The 19,129-nt window shown below is 48.8% G+C and overlaps 8 protein-coding genes and 1 non-coding gene across 9 annotated transcripts; 6 read left to right on the top strand and 3 right to left on the bottom strand.

The window, feature by feature from the left end:
- Window positions 1-159: 159 nt before the first annotated feature.
- Window positions 160-1,733, bottom strand: EV420DRAFT_1529455 (uncharacterized protein). The gene is made up of 7 exons (XM_060472547.1): window positions 1,362-1,733; window positions 1,251-1,307; window positions 1,088-1,191; window positions 933-1,029; window positions 800-877; window positions 622-738; window positions 160-571 (listed from the first exon to the last, which is right to left on the bottom strand). Exons 1-7 carry the CDS (start codon window positions 1,407-1,409, stop codon window positions 359-361), a joined length of 714 nt encoding a protein of 237 aa, XP_060332876.1. The 5' UTR covers window positions 1,410-1,733; the 3' UTR covers window positions 160-358.
- A 955-nt stretch (window positions 1,734-2,688) lies between these two features.
- Window positions 2,689-7,077, top strand: EV420DRAFT_1266748 (Golgi CORVET complex core vacuolar protein 8-domain-containing protein; the record flags this gene model as incomplete). The annotated part of the gene is made up of 4 exons (XM_060467348.1): window positions 2,689-3,148; window positions 3,197-4,074; window positions 4,136-4,336; window positions 4,387-7,077. 4 exons carry the CDS (start codon window positions 2,689-2,691, stop codon window positions 7,075-7,077), a joined length of 4,230 nt encoding a protein of 1,409 aa, XP_060332875.1.
- A 292-nt stretch (window positions 7,078-7,369) lies between these two features.
- Window positions 7,370-9,552, top strand: EV420DRAFT_1619486 (cytochrome P450; the record flags this gene model as incomplete). Its single annotated transcript, XM_060475484.1, has 11 exons — window positions 7,370-7,766; window positions 7,818-7,890; window positions 7,941-8,076; window positions 8,123-8,510; window positions 8,561-8,585; window positions 8,634-8,821; window positions 8,873-8,897; window positions 8,947-9,036; window positions 9,087-9,142; window positions 9,200-9,398; window positions 9,489-9,552. 11 exons carry the CDS (start codon window positions 7,370-7,372, stop codon window positions 9,550-9,552), a joined length of 1,641 nt encoding a protein of 546 aa, XP_060332874.1.
- A 190-nt stretch (window positions 9,553-9,742) lies between these two features.
- On the bottom strand, window positions 9,743-10,603 carry EV420DRAFT_1267278 (uncharacterized protein; the record flags this gene model as incomplete). The annotated part of the gene is made up of 1 exon (XM_060467381.1): window positions 9,743-10,603. The coding sequence occupies one exon, from the start codon at window positions 10,601-10,603 to the stop codon at window positions 9,743-9,745; it is 861 nt and encodes a 286-aa protein (XP_060332873.1).
- Window positions 10,604-11,409: 806 nt separating this feature from the next.
- On the top strand, window positions 11,410-11,499 carry EV420DRAFT_t111. The gene has a single exon. It is a non-coding gene; the product is annotated as a tRNA-Leu (tRNA).
- Window positions 11,467-12,761, top strand: EV420DRAFT_169342 (uncharacterized protein). Its single transcript, XM_060479377.1, has 3 exons — window positions 11,467-11,686; window positions 11,738-11,910; window positions 11,964-12,761. The coding sequence occupies exons 1-3, from the start codon at window positions 11,645-11,647 to the stop codon at window positions 12,364-12,366; spliced, it is 618 nt and encodes a 205-aa protein (XP_060332872.1). The 5' UTR covers window positions 11,467-11,644; the 3' UTR covers window positions 12,367-12,761.
- EV420DRAFT_1529440 (uncharacterized protein) lies at window positions 12,556-13,237 on the top strand. Its single transcript, XM_060472546.1, has one exon. The coding sequence runs from the start codon at window positions 12,604-12,606 to the stop codon at window positions 12,841-12,843; it is 240 nt and encodes a 79-aa protein (XP_060332871.1). The 5' UTR covers window positions 12,556-12,603; the 3' UTR covers window positions 12,844-13,237.
- Window positions 13,238-13,676: 439 nt separating this feature from the next.
- On the top strand, window positions 13,677-14,903 carry EV420DRAFT_1640478 (uncharacterized protein; the record flags this gene model as incomplete). The annotated part of the gene is made up of 4 exons (XM_060477108.1): window positions 13,677-14,087; window positions 14,138-14,254; window positions 14,304-14,618; window positions 14,667-14,903. The coding sequence occupies 4 exons, from the start codon at window positions 13,677-13,679 to the stop codon at window positions 14,901-14,903; spliced, it is 1,080 nt and encodes a 359-aa protein (XP_060332870.1).
- Window positions 14,904-14,967: 64 nt separating this feature from the next.
- EV420DRAFT_1477844 (uncharacterized protein) lies at window positions 14,968-19,028 on the bottom strand (the record flags this gene model as incomplete). The annotated part of the gene is made up of 10 exons (XM_060469449.1): window positions 14,968-15,186; window positions 15,240-16,017; window positions 16,075-16,740; window positions 16,805-17,051; window positions 17,186-17,357; window positions 17,413-17,532; window positions 17,584-17,673; window positions 17,728-17,843; window positions 17,891-18,742; window positions 18,776-19,028. 10 exons carry the CDS (start codon window positions 19,026-19,028, stop codon window positions 14,968-14,970), a joined length of 3,513 nt encoding a protein of 1,170 aa, XP_060332869.1.
- Window positions 19,029-19,129: the final 101 nt, after the last annotated feature.

Here is a 19,129-nt window from a genome sequence, read left to right as displayed (position 1 = left end):
ATCCATTGCTGTCATTTGTTTTTTCGATCAGGCTTCAAGCTTCAATCTTAGTTTTGCACCCAGATCTGCCCCAGATTGTAGCCGTAAATTAGTTAACTCTCACACAGGGACATCTTTGCAACGCGATTCCATGCATCCGGTCACATAGACGGTCGTAGACCAGTACATAACGTTTTTAACGCTGAAATCATTTGTCCGGGACCGAGTAGAAGGTCAATTCACACCAATGAGGGTAGATGATTACCGGAAAATATACCAACTTCCTACTCCTAATACTCATAAATGATAAAAACCTTGACATAACATCGGATCCGTAATCTAAAATATCATGATGGCCTAACCAGTAGGCATTGTGGACTCAAATCCGCACTTCTTCGAACCCACCCTTCTCAGCGTCAATGCGAATGGGTACATTGCCGATTACGCTCATGTGAGGCAAACCAGGCTCTGTTCTATGATAGGGATAGAAGTACGCCCCATCATCGTGAGGACCATTGATGTAAGATGGGAGATACGCGTCAGGGTGAAAGGCTGTGGGCGCTGGGGCAGACGGTAACGTTATCTTCAACGTCTAACAACATACGGTTAGCCACAATTGGCAAACAGACACACTGATTTCACCAATGCAGTTCGGAACACTCCGGGCGAGCTAGCTTTCCACACGCAGGCATGTTGATTGAACTGTGCGCGATCCGCCTGTCCCCATTTTTGAAGCATCGTTGTAATTGCCCTGCTGCCCTTTTTAGGTGAAGATGTACAGTCAGTTGTCAAGTATAGTACAATCAGTTTTGACCTTTACCATGTATTTCCAAATCAGCATTGGCACTACAACTAGAAGGACTAAACCAGCAAAAATACCGATGGAAATCGCGGCAGCCTGTGTAAGTTCATGTGTTATGAGGTTGTAATACAGGAGATGGAAGAATGCGAACCTGGGTTTGTCGTTCTGATCGCTTTGATTCGTCCCCTCGAACAAAGAACCTTAAAAGTACGAGTTGATAGAGAAGCAACGAAAGAGTGAAAGTAGACCTAGAAACGCCCAATCATCCTCTGAAACAAAATTAGACTAGGCGGAAAATCCACGCACAGTAATCCCACTATCAACCAAACACGTTCCAATACTGGCTTGGAATAACGACCTGCTACGCTTTTTATGGCATCTATGCGCAATTCCCATTTGTCGGCAGAAATCTACAATTTTTGCATGTTGAGTTCCGCTATGTCCAAGTCACAGAGTAATTGCCACTCACTTGACCCTGTAACTCGAAGGGAACAGACGGTGTGGCTCGTTGATTTGGAGTTAGATGCTGTGTTACATCTTTAGTCTTCCGATCTTCCAAGGAGTACTAGAGCTTGCTCACCAAAACAACTTCATTGGCGTTTCTTGAAGGTCTGCTGTAACTAAACATGACTCTAGTTCTTCGAGATCAAATGTTTGAGAATTAAAGAGAATGTCCGAATGTCCGCTAGCGGGCAAAGGGATTGGAGTCGTAAAAAGAATGTTAAATAAGTGGCACTCGTGAGTAGTATCGATCCTGTCGATGCGAGTAAAAGTGCGGACGGGCGTGAGGGAGGTGGAGATGATGACGGTTGGAAGAAAGAGGGTTGCATCATGCCGAGAATTGGCATTATTGTTATACTGATTTGAACAAAGACGCGTCGCGATGTGCGCATCTCAAATAAAATTGACAACTTTTGATGACGGCCCGCTCATCCGCCGCGTTGCAATTTTGCTGGAACACTTGCGCCGCTGTTTCTATTGCCAGGCTATTGAAATATTGGTGGGCTGAAAGAGACAATAGTATGAATGCTAATAATCCGTAACAGTGGTGGGCAATATTCCGAGCATAGCTTCATGCACGGTGCCACCAATAATGATTTATTGGTAACCGAAAAAAATTTCCACCTTGACGAAGATTACTGTGCTGCAGCGCAAATGAAAAGCGTAGCTGGAGTGCTGAAGGTTTGAATTCCATTCACAAGGAAGTCACCGATACAAATTGGAAACTGACATCGACAATAACAGTGTCCGTCAGTGTTAGTGGCAGTGCCTTTCCGGACTAGGCCTCGCACGTGATCAATGATCATACTTCTTACTATATTATGTAATATAGCTTCCATTTTCCCGCCATCGCGCCCTCGCAGCATCACCGGCTGCCTCGAGCAGCAAGGACGAAATGTCCTCTCCCTTTTCAGCCAATATTCAATTCCCAGATGTAGAAGATGCGTCCACTATACGAGCACCATCCATGCACTTCTCTGACAATGAAGCCCAAGACGACAGCTTCCAATACGGCGAGCACCAAGGAGACTACTCTTCTCGCATAGAAGAATTACTGGGCAATGAAGACAGTGAAGTGGAAGTTAGTGCGCTCGGAGATGACTCCGATGATGACGGCGGTTTTTTGTACACGGGCGTCGATGCCGGCACATCCACTTCGTCTGGATATCGCCAACAGCTGAGAGAGGTGTTGGGTCACGACAATGAAGATGATTCGGACATGGATACAAGGGAGGTGGAGCATTCCCTTCTCATTAGCGATGACGCCACGAATCGGGAAAACATACTGGTGCGCAATATTAGGTGCAGTGTATGCACTGTGAATTTAAATCATCCTCTAGAATGGTGACTCTTTGTCCGAAAATGCACCGTCCAGCCCGGACGCATTACTTGCCGCCTCTTCGCGAATGAGTACACCTGACCTGGGTGGAAGCAGCGGTCTGGCACGACCCTTTCTCCACCCAAATGTTTCCCGACTTCGGTCATACACACCTCAGTCGTCTCGCATTTCTTCACCGGCAAGTGGTTCTGCCAATCATGCGCAAGCATCTTCGCCTTCCCATTTCTCTCTGTCAAGGATGTCCTCTTTATCTAATCTTCACACCGCGTCTTGGACCGAAGAGAATGGCAACCGCTCTCCAAAACATCCTCAGACAGACGTCTTCAAATGGACCGAATTGCGTATTATTGAACAACAACTGAAGACCAAGTCGCCAAAAGTTTCATCGATTCTCGGAGCACCATTTCTCGGTTCTCCTACTGCGCTCGCAGCAAATGGTCTCATTTGCATTGGGACGGATGAAGGGAAAATATGCGTCTTTGACTTCAAGCAGAAGCTTATATGTGTATGCGGTACGGAAGCGACAGGTGCTTCTCTCTATTACAATCACTGAGGCATTTCTGACAGTCACTCAGGTAAAGTAGCTGGACCGGTTACTGCTCTAGCGCTATCCTTTGATCATACCTATGTTGTCTCGGGGCATTCGTCGGGCTTCGTTCAGTTGTATGATCTGAAGACGCCAAACTCGCCTGTTCGAACTGTTCCGCCAACAACAGTTGCTGCCATTTCTACTGGTCGTAAAGAGGGCCATATACAAGGATCCAGGATTGTGAATGTTGGTTTCGTGGCAGGGAGGCATACAGCCATCGTGACAGCGGATGAACACGGCCTCGCCTTTTACCATAGCCTCGGAAAGATGCTTTTTATCGAGGCCTCCGATATTCTTCGCATCCTTGGTAAATATCAATTGGACCCTCTTCCTTCTTCCAATGGTTCTCCTCTAACATCTATAACTCACCGAAAATCTCGATATTCCATTCTTTCCATGATGCCCCTACCTCTTGGTACTACGTCCCATCCCACCGACGCCTACAATATTGTGGCCTTATTGACCTCCACTAAACTTGTCATCGTTGGTCTCAAGCCTACTCCTAAAACGTGGTTCAAATGCCCTCGGGTAGTTGAGCAGGGAGACTTACCGAGAACCAAGCCCAGTCAGAAAGGCTCCCTATCCTGGTTTCCAAGTGTCTTGCCGAATCCAAGCGGAAAGGTAGAAGTGGTTGAAAGCAACCCTTCATATCACCCCGGCCCCCCCACAAATCCGAGGCTCGTGTATTCATGGGGACGTACACTCTATATCTTACAGGTGTTCGAGTCGAAGGTAAAGCAAACGTTTCATAGTTCCAGGTCTGGGAAAACTAGCGAGGTTGAAGTCGGCGCGGTAGACTTCGAGAACCTCGGCAAATGGTCGGCAGATGACGATATATTGGCGGTTCAATGGTTGAATGTCAATGTGGGTTCGTTTACTCCAGCTACCAAGTCCATTTCCGTTTCGGTACTAATATCTTCCATAGCAAGTGCTCGTCTTTACTGCAATATCTCTCGAAGTGTACGATGTTCATGTTTCAAAGCCAGTTGAAAAAGTACCCTTCGATGGATTTTCACTGGTTTCTCCGTCTTTGAAACACACAGTAAAGGGTAGTATGGCCTACCCGGACTGTGCAAGTGATGTCGCACACAGTATTCGCGTCTATAAGGGAAAGGTGTTTTTGCTGGTAAGACTGCTTTCAATTTCAATGTCACTTCATTTAAACTGTCATTCCAGGGACGCGAAAACTTTCGAGTCGGAACGCTTCTAACATGGGCAGACAAAATCTTGGCATTTGTTCAAAATGGCGATTTCTTGAGTGCCATCGACATGTCGCGACTGTATTATGTCGGTGCCGCTCCAGGAAATAAGAATGGCCTCCCGGAGGATGTTGATTTACGGAAAGAGATTGTGGGCCAGAAAATGCGCGATTTGATGACTGCCTCAGCTCAATACGCCTTTTCCGAGGATCGTATGATGGATCGCACACATAACACGCCTGATGGCCGCGGTGTTGACCGGACCTCTTTGTTCGAAGGTCTTGTGGCAACGTGTTGTCGTGCTTGTATTGCATTGGATGACTTCGACTTCCTGTTCGAAGACCTTTTCCAGCAGTATGACGACTCTGGGATCTCTCGAATATACCTCCTCCAACTAGAACGCTTTGTGCTGGAGAACGAGATTCGATTTGTTCCTCCTCGCATTACCCAGAGACTAGTAGCCATGCATAATGAGGATGAGCGCCCAGATCTTGTGGAGCGTATCATTTGGCACATTGATCCCGCTTGTCTGGACCTAAACCAAGCCATCCATCTCTGCCAGCAGCATCACCTCTACGACGCCCTGATCTACATTTATACCCGAGCCCTTCAAGATTACGTAGCGCCAGTAGTTGAACTGCTCAGCTTAATTCGTCGCGTCAACCAGTACCGTAAATCAAGTACGAATACTTGGGATGAGGACACCATGGAGCCGATAGTCCTGAGCGCATACAAGATTTATCCATATCTCGCCAACATCCTTTCGGGCCTTACCTACCCTAGTGAGGAACCTCTCCCAGAGGAAGAGAGTTACCAGGCAAAAAAGGACGTCTATGCATTTCTTTTCTCTGGACGCTCAAGTGTTTGGCCTGTTGGTGATGGAGGAAGTTTGATTCTAACGTCGGACGAAGAAGGCGGTGTCGAACCCACATATCCTTATGCTCGGCTTCTCCTGCGTTTTGATGCCGAATCCTTTTTGCATTCGCTTGACATTGCATTCGAAGACCCATATCTTAATGATAAGTCCCAGGACGTCGGTCGTCTCGTCATTGTTCGAATACTATTGGAAATCCTCTCGTCGGGAAGTCTGACATCGGGTGATGTAACATTTGTAAACATCTTCATTGCTAGGAATGCTCCAAAATACTCCCAGTTCCTCCCGATACCAGTCAGCACTCAGCATAGTATTCTGATCAGTCTAGCGGACGATCCTGATGCAAGTACGCGTGAAGATCGTCAGTTGGCTGCAGAATACCTTCTTTCCATATACACCCCTCATGATATTGACCGGGTGGTGCAACTCTTCAACGACGCGGGATTTTATCGAATTCTTCGAATTTGGCACCGCCAAGACCGCAAATGGAGACCGCTGCTTTCGACTTATATCGAAGACCCAGAGCTTCACCCATCAGAACTATTCCATAGTATCGATGAAGTTCTCCGGATTTCAGAAGGAGAAAACAAGCACATTCCGACGGAGTTGGTTGTCACAATAGCAGACGCTCTACCTAGGCTATTGCAGGCCAGCATCCCGAGGACAGCGGATCTTCTCGACAAGCACACTCCCGATCTGCACAGTCGCGCTCTGGAAAGCCTCGGTTCTCTCGGTGACTACAAGCGTTTTATATATCTGCAGTATCTCTTAGGTCCTCCACGTCCGGAAGACGAAGAATATACCAAGATCCCCCGAAGGCCCCTCTCCCAGTCTCACGCATTGGACGATCTCCGACGAGCATATATTGCGCTTCAGTGTCAGTATCACCCTCAGGATGTTATCAATGTCCTGAAGTACTTGTCACCGAGTCGGTTAGATTGGCCCGGTGTTGTGGCAGTATGCGAGGAAAGAGAGGTTTATAATGCAGCAGTTTGGGCTCTCAATCAACAAGGTCATCCTGTTGATGCCCTTACCAAGGCGGAGACCTTCGAAAAACGTCTTACTCTTCGAGTCATCGAGGCGCTTGGGTCTGCCGAAACAGCCGAAGCAAATTCGGACATCAAGAAGGCTGTTGATGGACTCGTCGACCTAGCAAGATCTGGCATCTCTGTATGTTTAGATCGTTCATTATCTACCTCACCGGATGTATCTTTAGAGGATATCTGGCTCCAACTACTCGGCAGTCAGATTAACTGCATCCAATCTGTCTCCGCGTCTTGTTCACAGGAAACGTTATCCTCCTCCTTCACCCTAGATTCACGTTCTCATGCAGACCGTATCGTGGAGGTTGAACGGCAAACATTAGACACGCTTCGCTGTGTCATACAAGAAACATTTACATCTCTCGTGTCCATAAGTTCCACGCGGGCATTATCTTTTCCCCGACTTTTCAAACGACTGGTAAACTCTGCAATCCAGATGCCATCATCCAAAGGCACTCATTACACCGAGTTTCGTACCATTCTGACCGGCATGCTGGAGTCGTATCGGTCGGAGGGAGATATGCTTATCATCACGAAGCATCTACTAGACCGGGATCTGTTTCAGGGTATGGCGGATTTGACTCGAGAGCAGAATCGTGGATGGACTCCTTCAAAGGGCATGTGTTCTGTGTGTCGTAGACCATTACTAAAAGACCCGCACGCAGAACGTGACACCCAAACCCGGCAACTTGTTATCGTGTCTCGAACAGGACGTTCATATCATAGTACATGCTTCCCTACGACGGTTTAATTCGAATGCATATCTAAACCATGAGTGGGATATACTTTCATAGAGGTTCAGCAACGAAGTAAAGAGAAGTCGCGTCGACCTTGACGCGGACTCAACGTTAGCAAGTGTGCGTCATCATCTGATTCCTCATTATCCGTGGCCCGTGGCCATCTGTGGCCCCACGGACTATGTCCGAGCCCATTTTCAATCTGCTGTTCACAGCAGATGACCATGTTTATGCAACTTCAATCACGTACACTTGGTACAAATACTTAAACGATAATCTGGAGCGCATTGAGATACAGACTCCTTGATGGCGCTGATAACACCCGGAATCCATTTTATCGCTCGTGCTGCCTATAAGCTAGTCCCTATCGTCCTACTTGCCTTTTGGCTGCGATCCTGGATATTGCTCCTTCTCCCGCTTGTTCTTCCATTGTATCCTATCCTCCTTTATCCATACTATGCCCGGCGCGCCTCCTTTCTCAATGCACGTCTCGCTCCTCAAGTGCGTGGGACCCTCCCTTTCAACGTCGACATCATGCAAAGATCTCAGAATGACAAGCATCCTTGCGATACACTGGCAGCACTGGCCACGGAGTATGGGCCCATATTCAATACCAATATCATAGGGCTTATGCAGATCGTGACCACGAGCCCGAAACACATTCAACGTGTCCTTGCCACCGATTTCGACAACTTCGAGAAAGGTAGTTTTGCCTCGTCCATCAGCCCTTTAACTGTTGAGAATGAATCTGAAGGGAAGGAATTTCAAGAGACTATGTCGTCTGTGCTCGGGACGGGAGTATTCAATTCAGACGGGAAGATGTGGAAGCATGTCTCTTCGCTCGTCATCGCAAAGGGTTTGAATAACAGCATATTAGATTTCATCGAACGATGACCCGCCCATTTTTCTCGCGCGACCGCATCTCGCATTTTGACTTGTTTGATGGCCATGCACAGACAGTGGTAGCTAAAATGAAAGAGCGCCTCCGGATGGGTGTAGCATTGGACTTTCAGGTAAGAATCGAGATTTGACAGCGACATTCAACTGATGGGGACTCAGGACCTTATCCAACGCTTTACCCTCGATTCTGCAACAGAATTCCTCTTCGGGAAATCAGTCGAGAGTCTCTTAGGTAACCTTCCGTACCTACCCTCTTCAACTCTTGATCTTGGCAAAAGCCACAAGAAAACTCAATCAGAAGTTTTCGCGGATGGCTTTCTGTCTGCCCTTAAGATCCTGCATGAACGTGGTGATGAAGCGTGGATTTGGCCACTATTCGAGATTTTCAAAGACAGAACAGCAGCACCTATGAGCGTTGTCAACCACTTCATAGAGCCGATCGTGGATGAGGCGGTAAAGCAGCGGGACGAAGAGAAGAACGGAGTTGGGGAGACGGATGACGGCCAGAAAGACACATTACTGGGGCATCTTGTCCGTGAGACGAACGGTGAGGATAACAAGTTCCGACGACATTCCAATAACCGTTGACTACCCTAGACCCGAAGATATTGAAGGATGAAATGTACGCCGCCTCTCTTTCTTCAGCCTTCCGAGCTTCATACGCCTGCAGCCTTAATATCTTAATTGCTGGACGCGACACTACAGGGTGGACACTGTCTGTACTGGTCTACTTTCTATGTACCAACCCTCTCGTGTGCACCCGTCTCCGCCAAGAGATCATCAACTCAGTGGGACCCGTACGGCGCCCTACGTTTGAAGATATCAAAGGGATGAAGTACTTGCGAGCGGTGATCAATGGTACGTTCCTTTTCATGCCCTTTGGTCAGTTGATAAAACTGTGATAATCAGAGACCATGAGATTATATCCCGCCGTGTATGTCCTCATCGTTCAGTGAATACAGCGGCTGACGTGAACTCTGCAGTCCAGTGAACGTTCGCACGTCAATCAAGGAGACAACGTTCCCATCTGATGATCCGGATGAGAAAGACATATATGTTCCCGCAGGAACACCGTAATATTCTCTTGCATTATCTGATCCCTTCCATCTTAATAAGCCTACAGCGTTCCATACTCTGTCTTCCTGATGCACAGACGAAAAGATCTTTGGGGTCCAGATGGCGAGTCTCTTCAACTCTCTTGCTCCGTATCTTGTCTGATTTTCCGGGTTACTATAGCCGAACAATTTGACCCTCTGCGGTTTATTGACGAGCGGCACCACCGCATAACAAAAAATCCATGGATCTTCTTACCCTTCAATGCTGGTCCTCGGATATGCTTGGGGCAGCAATTTGCTTATAACGAAATGTCGTTTATCATCATCCGGCTGTTGCAGGCATTTGAGGGCTTTGAGCTTGATGAAAGTATGGGAGGCAAGTTCAGCCCCAAGTTGACGCTGACGATCTATGCAAGCGTACGCCTATTTTTGCGGCTGACTCTGTACAAGTTGCTGATGCCTTTCTCAAGGGTGGTATATGGATCAAAGCGAAAGAGGCAGGAGAGATCGAAGAAGTATAGTACTCGGAAGTAAAAATTCACTTGTCACTCTCAACTAGGAAGCAGCTTAGACAATTTTGAGCGGTTTGCATTAAATCGGCCGCCAAGTGCAGCCCGAAGATCCATTGCATCTTGAAGTTGTCTAACTCTTGCCAACATCGATTGTAGTATACAGCGAGCCGGTAAATAAAACCAGCTCCATTTCAACATCATGACGCGCAACTTCACCACCGCTTCTGATTGACTTTTCTTTCTGCGTCTTCCCATAAATCCGCAGAAGAAATGACCATTTTTTCCCATTGTCGAACAACCGATGTTGGTGCGCGTATTGCAACCACACGGAAACCATCCTGGACACCAGCCAGCTCCATCCTTGTTTTATTCCGTGCATTTATGACCTCAGCAATTTCAGAACCTTTGGTGCCCATCACTTGAATAAGAAGGAATTCCAAAGGACTACTGCTGTCGAGCAATGCCGAAGTGGTCGACTCTATGATTTCCACGGCGTCTTTGGAGCTCACAGGGACGCTGATGGCTAGGTGCGTGATCGCGGAAACGTAGTTGCAAATTTCTAAGATAGAATGAAAATCTTCCAGAGATAGTTGCGCGTGGAAGTGTGTGGTTTGTGGAGAAATCAGGTGGAAGGGTATGCCATCTCGACATGAAGGACCAAGAAAGTGCTTCTTACAGGAAACACGGGGGAGCATTTGGTGGTTTGAAAGCAGATAAGCATGGAGCGAAAATCCGCACGCAAGACTCTCTATGTTGTCACACAAGGAGATAATCTGTTCAATAGCAGGCAAAGGGCCCAAGGCGAAGACACCAAGGTTCTTCACTCGACTGCAGAGCGGTATCGCTGGTGTAAGTTTGGAGGCCGCAGAGGTGGCTATAGTTTCAAGGAAAAGAGTCACGGCTCGCGATGATGATAGAACGACATTTCTGTAGATGATGGGGAGCGTCCAGTGTCGGATGTGAGTCGACACTAGGGTTAAAGTCAATCCAGTCGAGGCAGACGAAGCAGATGCGAACTCGAATATCTGTCTGAGGATGTCGATGGGCACTCCCGGGAAGGTCTGTATCGGCATGTTCACTTTTCGCCTCTGGCAATTCTCTGGGTATGGCAGGAAATTGAATGTAGCTGATGCGACGTACCTGCCAACGATGTGGGTGTAAAATGGTCGACTAAGGGGTAGTTCAGTGAAGTGACACCGTAAGTCGAGAACATATATACTGTAACCGGTGCATGGTGATAGGGCTGCCACCAAGACAACGCTCCGCCCACAAACCCCTTGCCTGCCAGACCAACTACATATGGATAATTTCATGCTTTATCCAACGCACGAGTCGAGTCTGGAATCTGCTTCACCTCATGTGTTTACATGTGGCGCCTACCCTGAATTCTGTGACTGGGACGCGGAAGGTCAGACTTGGAGTCTGGATGTTGTGATTCGTCCAACAGAGTCATTGCTGGTAAACGGGTAGAAAAAGGGATGTGCCCGAAGTTATCAGGTAAGATGGATATAGAAATCATTTTGTAGTTGTATAGACTCCACGTCCACTTCCTACGTTCCGCCGACTCATCAAGCGGTAGCCTTCTGGCCTGGTGACTATGACAGCTCCAAGACTCGCGCCGTTCAAGCGCCGTTTCTCATGTACGCGAAGAATACCGATCACTGCCATCAACGCCGACAATGCATTCCGTCGAAACAGTGTGCAATATCCACAGATCCGAGTTCCGCGAGTATCTATACAGCAGTGAACCGTATTGAATAATACAGCGGCCGGCCAGGTTATTACAAGGCGCGATGCCCAGCTTTATAAGACGCAAAAATAGAAGTGGTGGAGGCAACATGCACGAATGAAGGTAATCAAGCGTAAGACCTAAGAATCTGGCAGAATGGCCGAGTGGTTAAGGCGCCAGAATTAGGTCGAGGCTTTTATCTGGTCCGAAAGGGCGTGGGTTCGAACCCCACTTCTGTCATTTTCCATTTAGAGTTGAGCAAATTTCCTTTTCTTTCTTGAACACGTCAACCCCAGTTACACAAGTCGATACCGGCATATATCAGTGGACAAATCTATAGGTATCTGCCAGTAGCTAATTCCCATTCTACGATCCAGTTGTGGGGATGTTCGTGGATATTCATATCAACGGGTATCTACGTGTCTCTGTATGTAGCCAGCGCTGTCCATTCTAATCTCACCCCATTGATTGATTCTAGTATCAGACGGTGTCACAGTGCTCAGTGCAAAGTCCAAACGAGGGACTACAGAAGCGTACCTTCTTCAGTACCCTGGCCTGCTGCGAACGTCGTAGTTTGTATCGAATGCATTGCAACCCTCCTCTGTGCCTTCAAAATTTTCCTATATGGGCACGCGTATATTCCTGTCACCAGCACCAAAGTTTTTGAATAAGAGTAAGACGACGTGAAGTACTGGCCTGGCGAGCTCACCTTTGTCCGGGACCGAGACATTATCCACTACGCTCTTGCAAGCAGGAAAACCTGGTATGCGATCTTCTGGGCGCCCTTTCGAGTCTGTGGTACGAACGTGTTTGCAGGCTTTCGGTACCGGTATCGTGAATGTGGCCAAGGCGCCGCCTACGAGGAATCAGCATCCAGAAGTAATGGCAGGGATGCAGGCAGTGGACCGGATCAACGCAGTCATGATGGTAAGAAAGTGTGCGGCTACCCGACTTTTGTCAGGCCACACTTGCACTGAAACCGTGCAAGTCTATTCATCTAAAACTACTTTCATGACATCAGAGGGGTACTTTAAAAGAAAACGGTCCACAAATTTTACAACAACGTCGTCGGCAAGAACTTTAACAAGATTAACAAAAAAGGTATAATTGTCCTTTTGAACCTGCAGCAGATCGATATCCTCGTCCAAGAGCAAGGTAAGAGTGGTGGGAAAAGAGGCACTATACGAAGGCGAGCTGGTCTTTTTAGTGCGCGAGTCGAGAGTAGGATCGAGGAACACGGCTACGCCAAACTGACAAATGGTAAGCAACACAAAGAGACCGAAATTCTACACTCACGGTCTGGTAGAGTTTGTAGATATTGTTCCGATAGGTGACTTCTTTGCGATGCCGGGTGCGAAAGTTGCGGTGAATCTCTCGCTGCTTGTCCTTGCTGGCCCTCTTCAGCTTGCTCTTCTCGAGGTCGTTGCAGGCGTCGATAACGAACGTGTTCTTCTCTTGAGGGGTGAGATTGTCGTAATCGATAGCGAAGCAGATGGCAACGATCGTTTGCAAGATGTAGTATACGAGGTTGGTCAAGATATCGCCGTCTGGACTGTCGCTGAGGTGTCGTTCGTGTTCGAGTAAGCGCGTAAGAGGGCGAGATTTCGAGTCAATGTTTGAAAGCCTATTGCAGACAGCAAGCCAGGTATGATTGATCGGACGGATTCCCGAACGAAATGCCTTTTTCTAGATGGAGAATGAGTAGGTGCATATCATGGTCAATGAGGGCGCATACAAGCTCATACTCAGAGGCGGGCCTGTAGCCTTGTATCAATCGTGACAGTGCAGCCTGCTCTTGTTCTAGCAGCGAGCGAGATTCAGGGTTACGGAGATGGTTCAAAAAGTGGCTGACAGAGATACAGGGTTCATAATAGACGGCGAGAATGGCGGTTAATCGGTCTTGGGCGGGCTACGGAACCATTAGACATGATTTGCGTTGAATATAACCTACCCCCGAGTCCCTCTTTCTAGCTTGTTTCTGCATGCAATGAGCTCGACACTGGACGCATCATAGTCGTACATACAGGAGCCACAGTTGTATCTGAGAGCTAAAGCAGGGTGAATAAGATACCGGGTACGAGAAGGCGACAGTACCTGTTCATGACCTCGCTTTTTCTGCATGCAATGAGCTCGACAATCGACGAATCGTAGTCATACATACAGGCGCTAGAGTTGAATCTGAGAGCTAAAGCAGCATGAATGAGATACTACCAGGTACGAGAAAGCGATAGTACCTGTTCATGACCTCGCGTATCACGCAACTGACTTGCCTTGAGGATGATGCAGTCGAGGGTGCTGTCCAATTTACTGCGAGACCAAGGCAACGCATCAAACAGCGGTCTGCAGTCTTCGATGAGTGAAGCGATTTCATCGAGGTCATCAAGTGACATGATGGTAAGAAGCAGAGACGCTCCTTCATGGACGACCACGATCATCCGGCATCTCAGGGCACCGAGATTCGTCATCAGCTAGCCAATCTACGTTCCAAAATCTCTACGCTACCGGAACTACCACCAGATGCATCACCTGGAACAGTGAAAAAGCGCGTGGACCTGCTCGAGTACGTTGAAGGCAATATTGCTGAGATCAACAAGGATCTTACGCGCGTCAAGGGACAACGGGAGGGTACCAGACGCGAAGGAGAGAATACCCTTACTAGACCAGCGAGGCTTGAGGCGTTGCTGCCAGAACTCGGCCAGTCTCCATTGACTGCGTCGGCATACAGGAAGAGCATCTTGGCGTATCCGGAACAGGGTACTCTCTTCAAGGTTGAGGATCGAGGATTCGCGCGGCTGCTACGGGGTTTTGAAGATTCTGAAGAAGAATGGGTGAGTGTATTTTCCGCGAGCAAGGTGGCATTGATACTGACCCTCGGCAGATTGCGCAACTGGAACCGCTAGTGGAGAAACGGATGGCCTGGGGTGCTGTGTGCAAGCAAGCGAGTGATAATGCTGGCCTCAAGCGTGTCCACGAACAACTGTTGGCCATAGACAAGGTCTGTGCCCTGTGATTTGATGGGAAAATCACTGAGGCGTTGTTGGCAGTTTATCCAGGCACAAGAGAACGCTGGATGTGCTGAAATGCTGGTTGATCATGTCGTCCGGTCTGTCGAGATAATTAGATTCATGAAGATCTGGACAGAGAATGAAGACAAGGCAGGAAAAAAGTCATGGAAAGGCAAATACCTGACCGCTGCCTGTAAGAATGCGAATCCGGAGCTGTACCGCCGTTTGGATGATGCTGTTGGCGAGGAGAGGAACACTGTTGAGGGTGAGATTGCAGAGGCATTGAAGCGGTTCAAAGAGGCGCATCAGCGAGTTCTCAAGGCGAGAAAGCCATTGGTGATGCTGTATGATCATGTAAGTGAACATTGGGCCCAGTTTCTCTGCTAACGAAAGCTGCTCTAGTTTGGGGCTGTCGTGTTCATGGATCGTTTATGGGACATTAAAGATGGCGGAGCAACCAGACGACGTAGTGGGGGCTTTGCGCAGTTTATCGCGGCCCTGTGCCAGGAGCTTCCCGCAGACCGGACTAGTCAATATGATGCCGGCGCACATTCTTTGAGGATGGTGCTAAAAGTGTTTGCAGAGTCGAGTGCAGCCAGCTATGTTGAGGCGTTTATGATAAAGTATCCACCGAAATAAAGTTTCATTATTATTATAGCAACAAAAATTTCACTGTCATTATAGCAACGAAGACATTACGCGATTATACTCTAGGGGGTGCAGTCTTGACCCACTCTACAAAGGTATACAAGGGAGCGTTTCGTGCTCGGCGATGAGCGGGATTGTTAGGGTCCTTGATTCGGAAAGTCTTTGATTGGCATTTGTCGGGGATGTGGTCCCTGATATCGGTAAATTGGAGCTTGCATGTTGTGCAGTAATGGTAACGATTCTTTTTGCTCGTGCTGCCGGCGACAGAAGTGTCCTATGAACTGGTGAGAAAGGATACAAATGCAAGACAGGGAGCATACCGCTGACAACGTGTGGTGGTACACATAGTTGAACCGTTTCCCATTCGGGGCAAGCTTTTGGAAGGCGCCTTTTCGACGGCAGCTCGAGTCTAACGGGGATGCCTCCAGAATGTGTTTGTATATCCTGGTATTGGTTGTAACAACCTAGGCAGAGATATCGCCTTGTGTGATCGTCGATGCCGTCGTCGTCGTCGTCATCGTCGTCGTCGTCGTCAGCGGTCAAAGGTCCTGCGACGAGTTCCTCAAAGCGCTGCTTTTTCGTTTTGGATTGCTGCGCTTCAATGCGTTGCTTCTTGGTTTTCTCCTGGTCGGATTCATCCGAGATGACTATGCGTCGTTTCGAGGGTCCGGGTTCGACAAAGATTACAGATGATGAACGTGCGACCGGCTCGTCGTCTGAGATCTCGATCACAGACGTTGCACGTTTAGGGATAGTTTCTTCCTCAGAAGAGTCTCTGGCCTTCTTCTTTCCCTTGGCGGTGCGTTTACGGACGGGTTCTGGGTCCAAAGGGTTGGCCTTGGCCTTGGTCTTTGCCTGGTTTTGCGCCAAGGGAATGACAAGCTTGCCGGCGTCGTCCTTGGTGGGGATTCGAAGCTTTCGGGTATTTCTGGACGGATTCGTACCCACTAGCGGCAGGCGATGGTAAAGGACAAGGTGGTAGACGAGATCAAAGACCGAGTAGACATGAATTCCGCATGATGGGACAGGACAGGCCGAGTCGTCTTCTAGGTCATTGAGATGTTGCTGAAAAACGTGTCGAGAATAGATCGTGTTATCACGGAATCTGCAAAAAAAAAAAAAGATCAGTGGCCAGGTGGGGTGTATTTTGGTGTAGACTCACTGCTTCATGCGCGAAAACATGGGCTTGGTGGTATCGAACACACAAAATGGGCAATAAAACGGCCGAAGAGCAATGTACTGTTCGATATAGCCATGAAGAAGGGGCTGCTTGCCCCCGAAGCCTGTAGTAGGGTCGTACTCGGCGGTCCCGTCGACGACAATGACGTTTTCGTCATGTTGAAGAATGACATCCTGATCGAGGCGTTCTTGGAAAGGAGCAAAGGCGTCCTCGTAGTGACCGATACAGTGGTCATTCCACGCCGAGCAATCGCCGTAGAGATCCTCGTACCATTCTCCGCATGACGCACAGTGGTCGACCCTGATTGTTGTGCTCGTGTTTATTCCGTGAGCGCTGGCAAAGTGGTCTTCCCAAAAGGAATCATCATCCTCGGCAGCGGTTTCGTTGCAGATCCGATCCTGTTCGTACCACCTGCACCGTCTAGTATCACCACGAATGGAGAGGGATTTCAGCCAGTTGATGTGATTGGTCAGATGCTTCAAGTGCGCCTTCCGGGTTTTCCAGACTGTCTTTGATGCGAAGCAGCCGTTCCAGAAACATTGGGTCTGTTTGAAGGCCTCGTCGGCATTAAGCGTGGCTTGTTCTTGCATAGTGTTGGCGATACAGCTGTGAATATGCCTGCCGATGCCCTTGGGCATTTCCGTGATGCTGAAAAGAACAAGTTGTTGTTGGTGGAGAGAGAACTTGGGACAAGATGAGAGAGGATACATACGTGCATTCCTTGCCGCAAGCCGGACATTCATTGTTCTCGTCGGGAGATTCTCCAAGGTAGCAAACGGCCTTGTGCTTGGCAGGGATGTTGTTGAGAGCATCAATGTATCCGAGAATGGAGTCGGCGGTCGTGTCAAAGGAAAGACCGGCGTCAAAAAAGTTTCCGATCAGTTGTTCCAATGCGTCGGTACGGGATATGGGTTTGGAAACCGGCATGAGTCCACTGGCATTTTCTTTGCCTCGAGTGACTGTCTCGATCCGGTTGGTTTGCGGGGCCGCCTAGGGAAAATATAACTGAAAAAGAAACAAGGAAAGGTAGAAGAATACTTGCAGTACCAGCCAACTGTCTCAACGAAGCTCCTGCAAAGTAATCCTCACGGACTTTTGTGAGGCAGGTATTTCTTTTCGCGCCTGATGATGTTGCGATACTCCCTATCATGCAGAGTGATGGTCCTTTTGAGTTCGAGGATCTTTGCGGAGACTGCGTTCTGCTCTTCCTCATCCACGTCTGCTGAAACGAGGAGTTTTGAAGTGGCTGAAATTTCGTTGGCAAGCTGAGAGAGATGGTGAGGAAAGAAAGAGAGAAAAAGGGGGGAAGAATGTGAGTACCTTTTGACGTGTCTGGCGCATGTCTACCAGCTCTGGCTCATTGAGGATTTCCCCCATATGTTCCAAAGGTAGTTCTACAGGTGCATTGTTGTCTCGACGAGCGGACATGCTTGAGACGGCCTGCCCGGATGCTCAGCACACGTACCGAAAGGAAGATCAAGTTCTTCTCACCTTGCCAGCTTGGACATGCTCGGAATTTTCCTCGCGATCATAGAGGACAGCGGAGAGATCAGCGTCGACGAGTCTGCTTTGATAGGCGCTCTGTGATGAAATGGTGAGTATTTAGGTTTGTATAAAGTCTTTGCGGATGCATACTATGAATTTCTGAGAATTTGCAGTGTGACCCATAAGAGTGTGTAGGTCGTTTTCACCTAGTTCCCTTGAGATTCGATTAGAGGCGCCACGTCGAAAGCAATATGGAGTGACATGAACTAGAAAAGAATCAGAGAGATGAAATGAGGTATGAATTCCCACATACTGATGAACCCGTCTGCCAAACTGACGCGTCGTAAGTGGGCGCTGTATACAGAGTAGCTGAGCGCCCGGTCTGAGGAAGTGCCCCAGATGCCCTTGACCAAGACCTCGGCACGCGCGACACATTGAGAGAGGGCGGATGGCTTTATGGACAGGATATGGTGTTTAGTGGGAGCATGCTTGGGGCAAAAGATTTCTTCTGCGGTGGTGACATGGGCGAAGATCTGGTCTTGAATAGCGAGAGCGACGACCTGGGCGACTGGGCACATTGCGCGGTTTGCGTTGGGCTCGGGATAAAGGATGAATTCCTTGTATACCGACTTTTTCCCTCGGTAGCCTTTCTGGCGGTGGATCTTGACCTTGACGATGACGAGGGGATGATGAGGGTCGTCAGAATTCGGAATGATGTGAAACTCGTGCTCGCCCCATTTGAGGGCCTCGTTGGTGCCGTGGTACTTTGTTCCTTCGACGATGGCACCGGGACGCTCGGTCATGAGTGATTGGAGATTGACGAGATAAGCGACTTGGAGAGCCATACGAAGTGTTCTAAAACCCGTGTCCCTGAAGAGTGCTCGGGAAAGGACCTCAAAGTCGGCTGCGCTCATCGAGTGTTTAGGCATCGAGTCGGTACAGAGGGGGGCGATCTGTTCGAGTTCTTCCGAATCGATGTAGGTGTAGACCTGCTGGGTGTAGTCGTAGGGGAGGGGTTTGAGTGCCTCACGGCGCCAAATACCGAAGAAGGAGCCCATGAGAGAGCGAATAGTGTCTCTGGTGGCATACTCGCTGATGCGGCCTTTGGAAGAGAGAGCTTGGTGAGTGGTGAACGCGATAAAGGCCTCTATAATGGGGTGAGTATCTGTACGTATATATCCATGATTGAACGACGTACCTCGAGGCGGGAGCTTGGTATTGATATCAATCTCGGGGTATACCTGGAACGGGTTGTCCTCGGGCTGCGCATTGCAGAACTCTTTCCAGTCCCGCTTCAGCCGCCTGACGACACCGAGGGAAGCACGGGCGAGCTTTTTGACGAAGCGCCGAGAGAAGAAACTCTTGTCCTTGATCTTTTCAGCGACTTTGGGTACGGCGGAACGTGTGTCGAGACGTTCTTTGCGAGTGGTGATCTTTGGGATGAGTGGCATGGCGCCAAAGTGGCCCAGAGGGCGACGGGGGTGAGCAGCGTTTGAGGACGGCTTTTATAGAGCACCAGAACGCGTCGCGGTCCCCCAAAGGATTTTTTGCG

The sequence above is a fragment of the Desarmillaria tabescens genome, assembly GCF_030435595.1.
Source record: "Desarmillaria tabescens strain CCBAS 213 chromosome Unknown EV420scaffold_11, whole genome shotgun sequence".
Classification (NCBI taxonomy): domain Eukaryota; kingdom Fungi; phylum Basidiomycota; class Agaricomycetes; order Agaricales; family Physalacriaceae; genus Desarmillaria; species Desarmillaria tabescens.
Note: the sequence above shows the minus strand (reverse complement) of the source record. Positions and strands in the feature narration are given on the sequence as shown.

Bases quoted from the DNA above. Each gene is read 5' to 3' on its own strand.
- EV420DRAFT_1529440 (XM_060472546.1), top strand. From the start codon at position 12,604: ATGCCGGGTGCGAAAGTTGCGGTGAATCTCTCGCTGCTTGTCCTTGCT.
- EV420DRAFT_1529455 (XM_060472547.1), bottom strand. From the start codon at position 1,409: ATGTTTAGTTACAGCAGACCTTCAAGAAACGCCAATGAAGTTGTTTTG. The intron at 1,030-1,087 runs GTGCGTGGATTT...GGGCGTTTCTAG, and splicing joins TGGTTGATAGTGGGATTACT to GTCTACTTTCACTCTTTCGT. The intron at 878-932 runs GTTCGCATTCTT...GAACTTACACAG, and splicing joins GATCAGAACGACAAACCCAG to GCTGCCGCGATTTCCATCGG.
- EV420DRAFT_169342 (XM_060479377.1), top strand. From the start codon at position 11,645: ATGTTCGTGGATATTCATATCAACGGGTATCTACGTGTCTCT. The intron at 11,687-11,737 runs GTATGTAGCCAG...GATTGATTCTAG, and splicing joins ACGGGTATCTACGTGTCTCT to TATCAGACGGTGTCACAGTG. The intron at 11,911-11,963 runs GCACCAAAGTTT...TGGCCTGGCGAG, and splicing joins CGCGTATATTCCTGTCACCA to CTCACCTTTGTCCGGGACCG.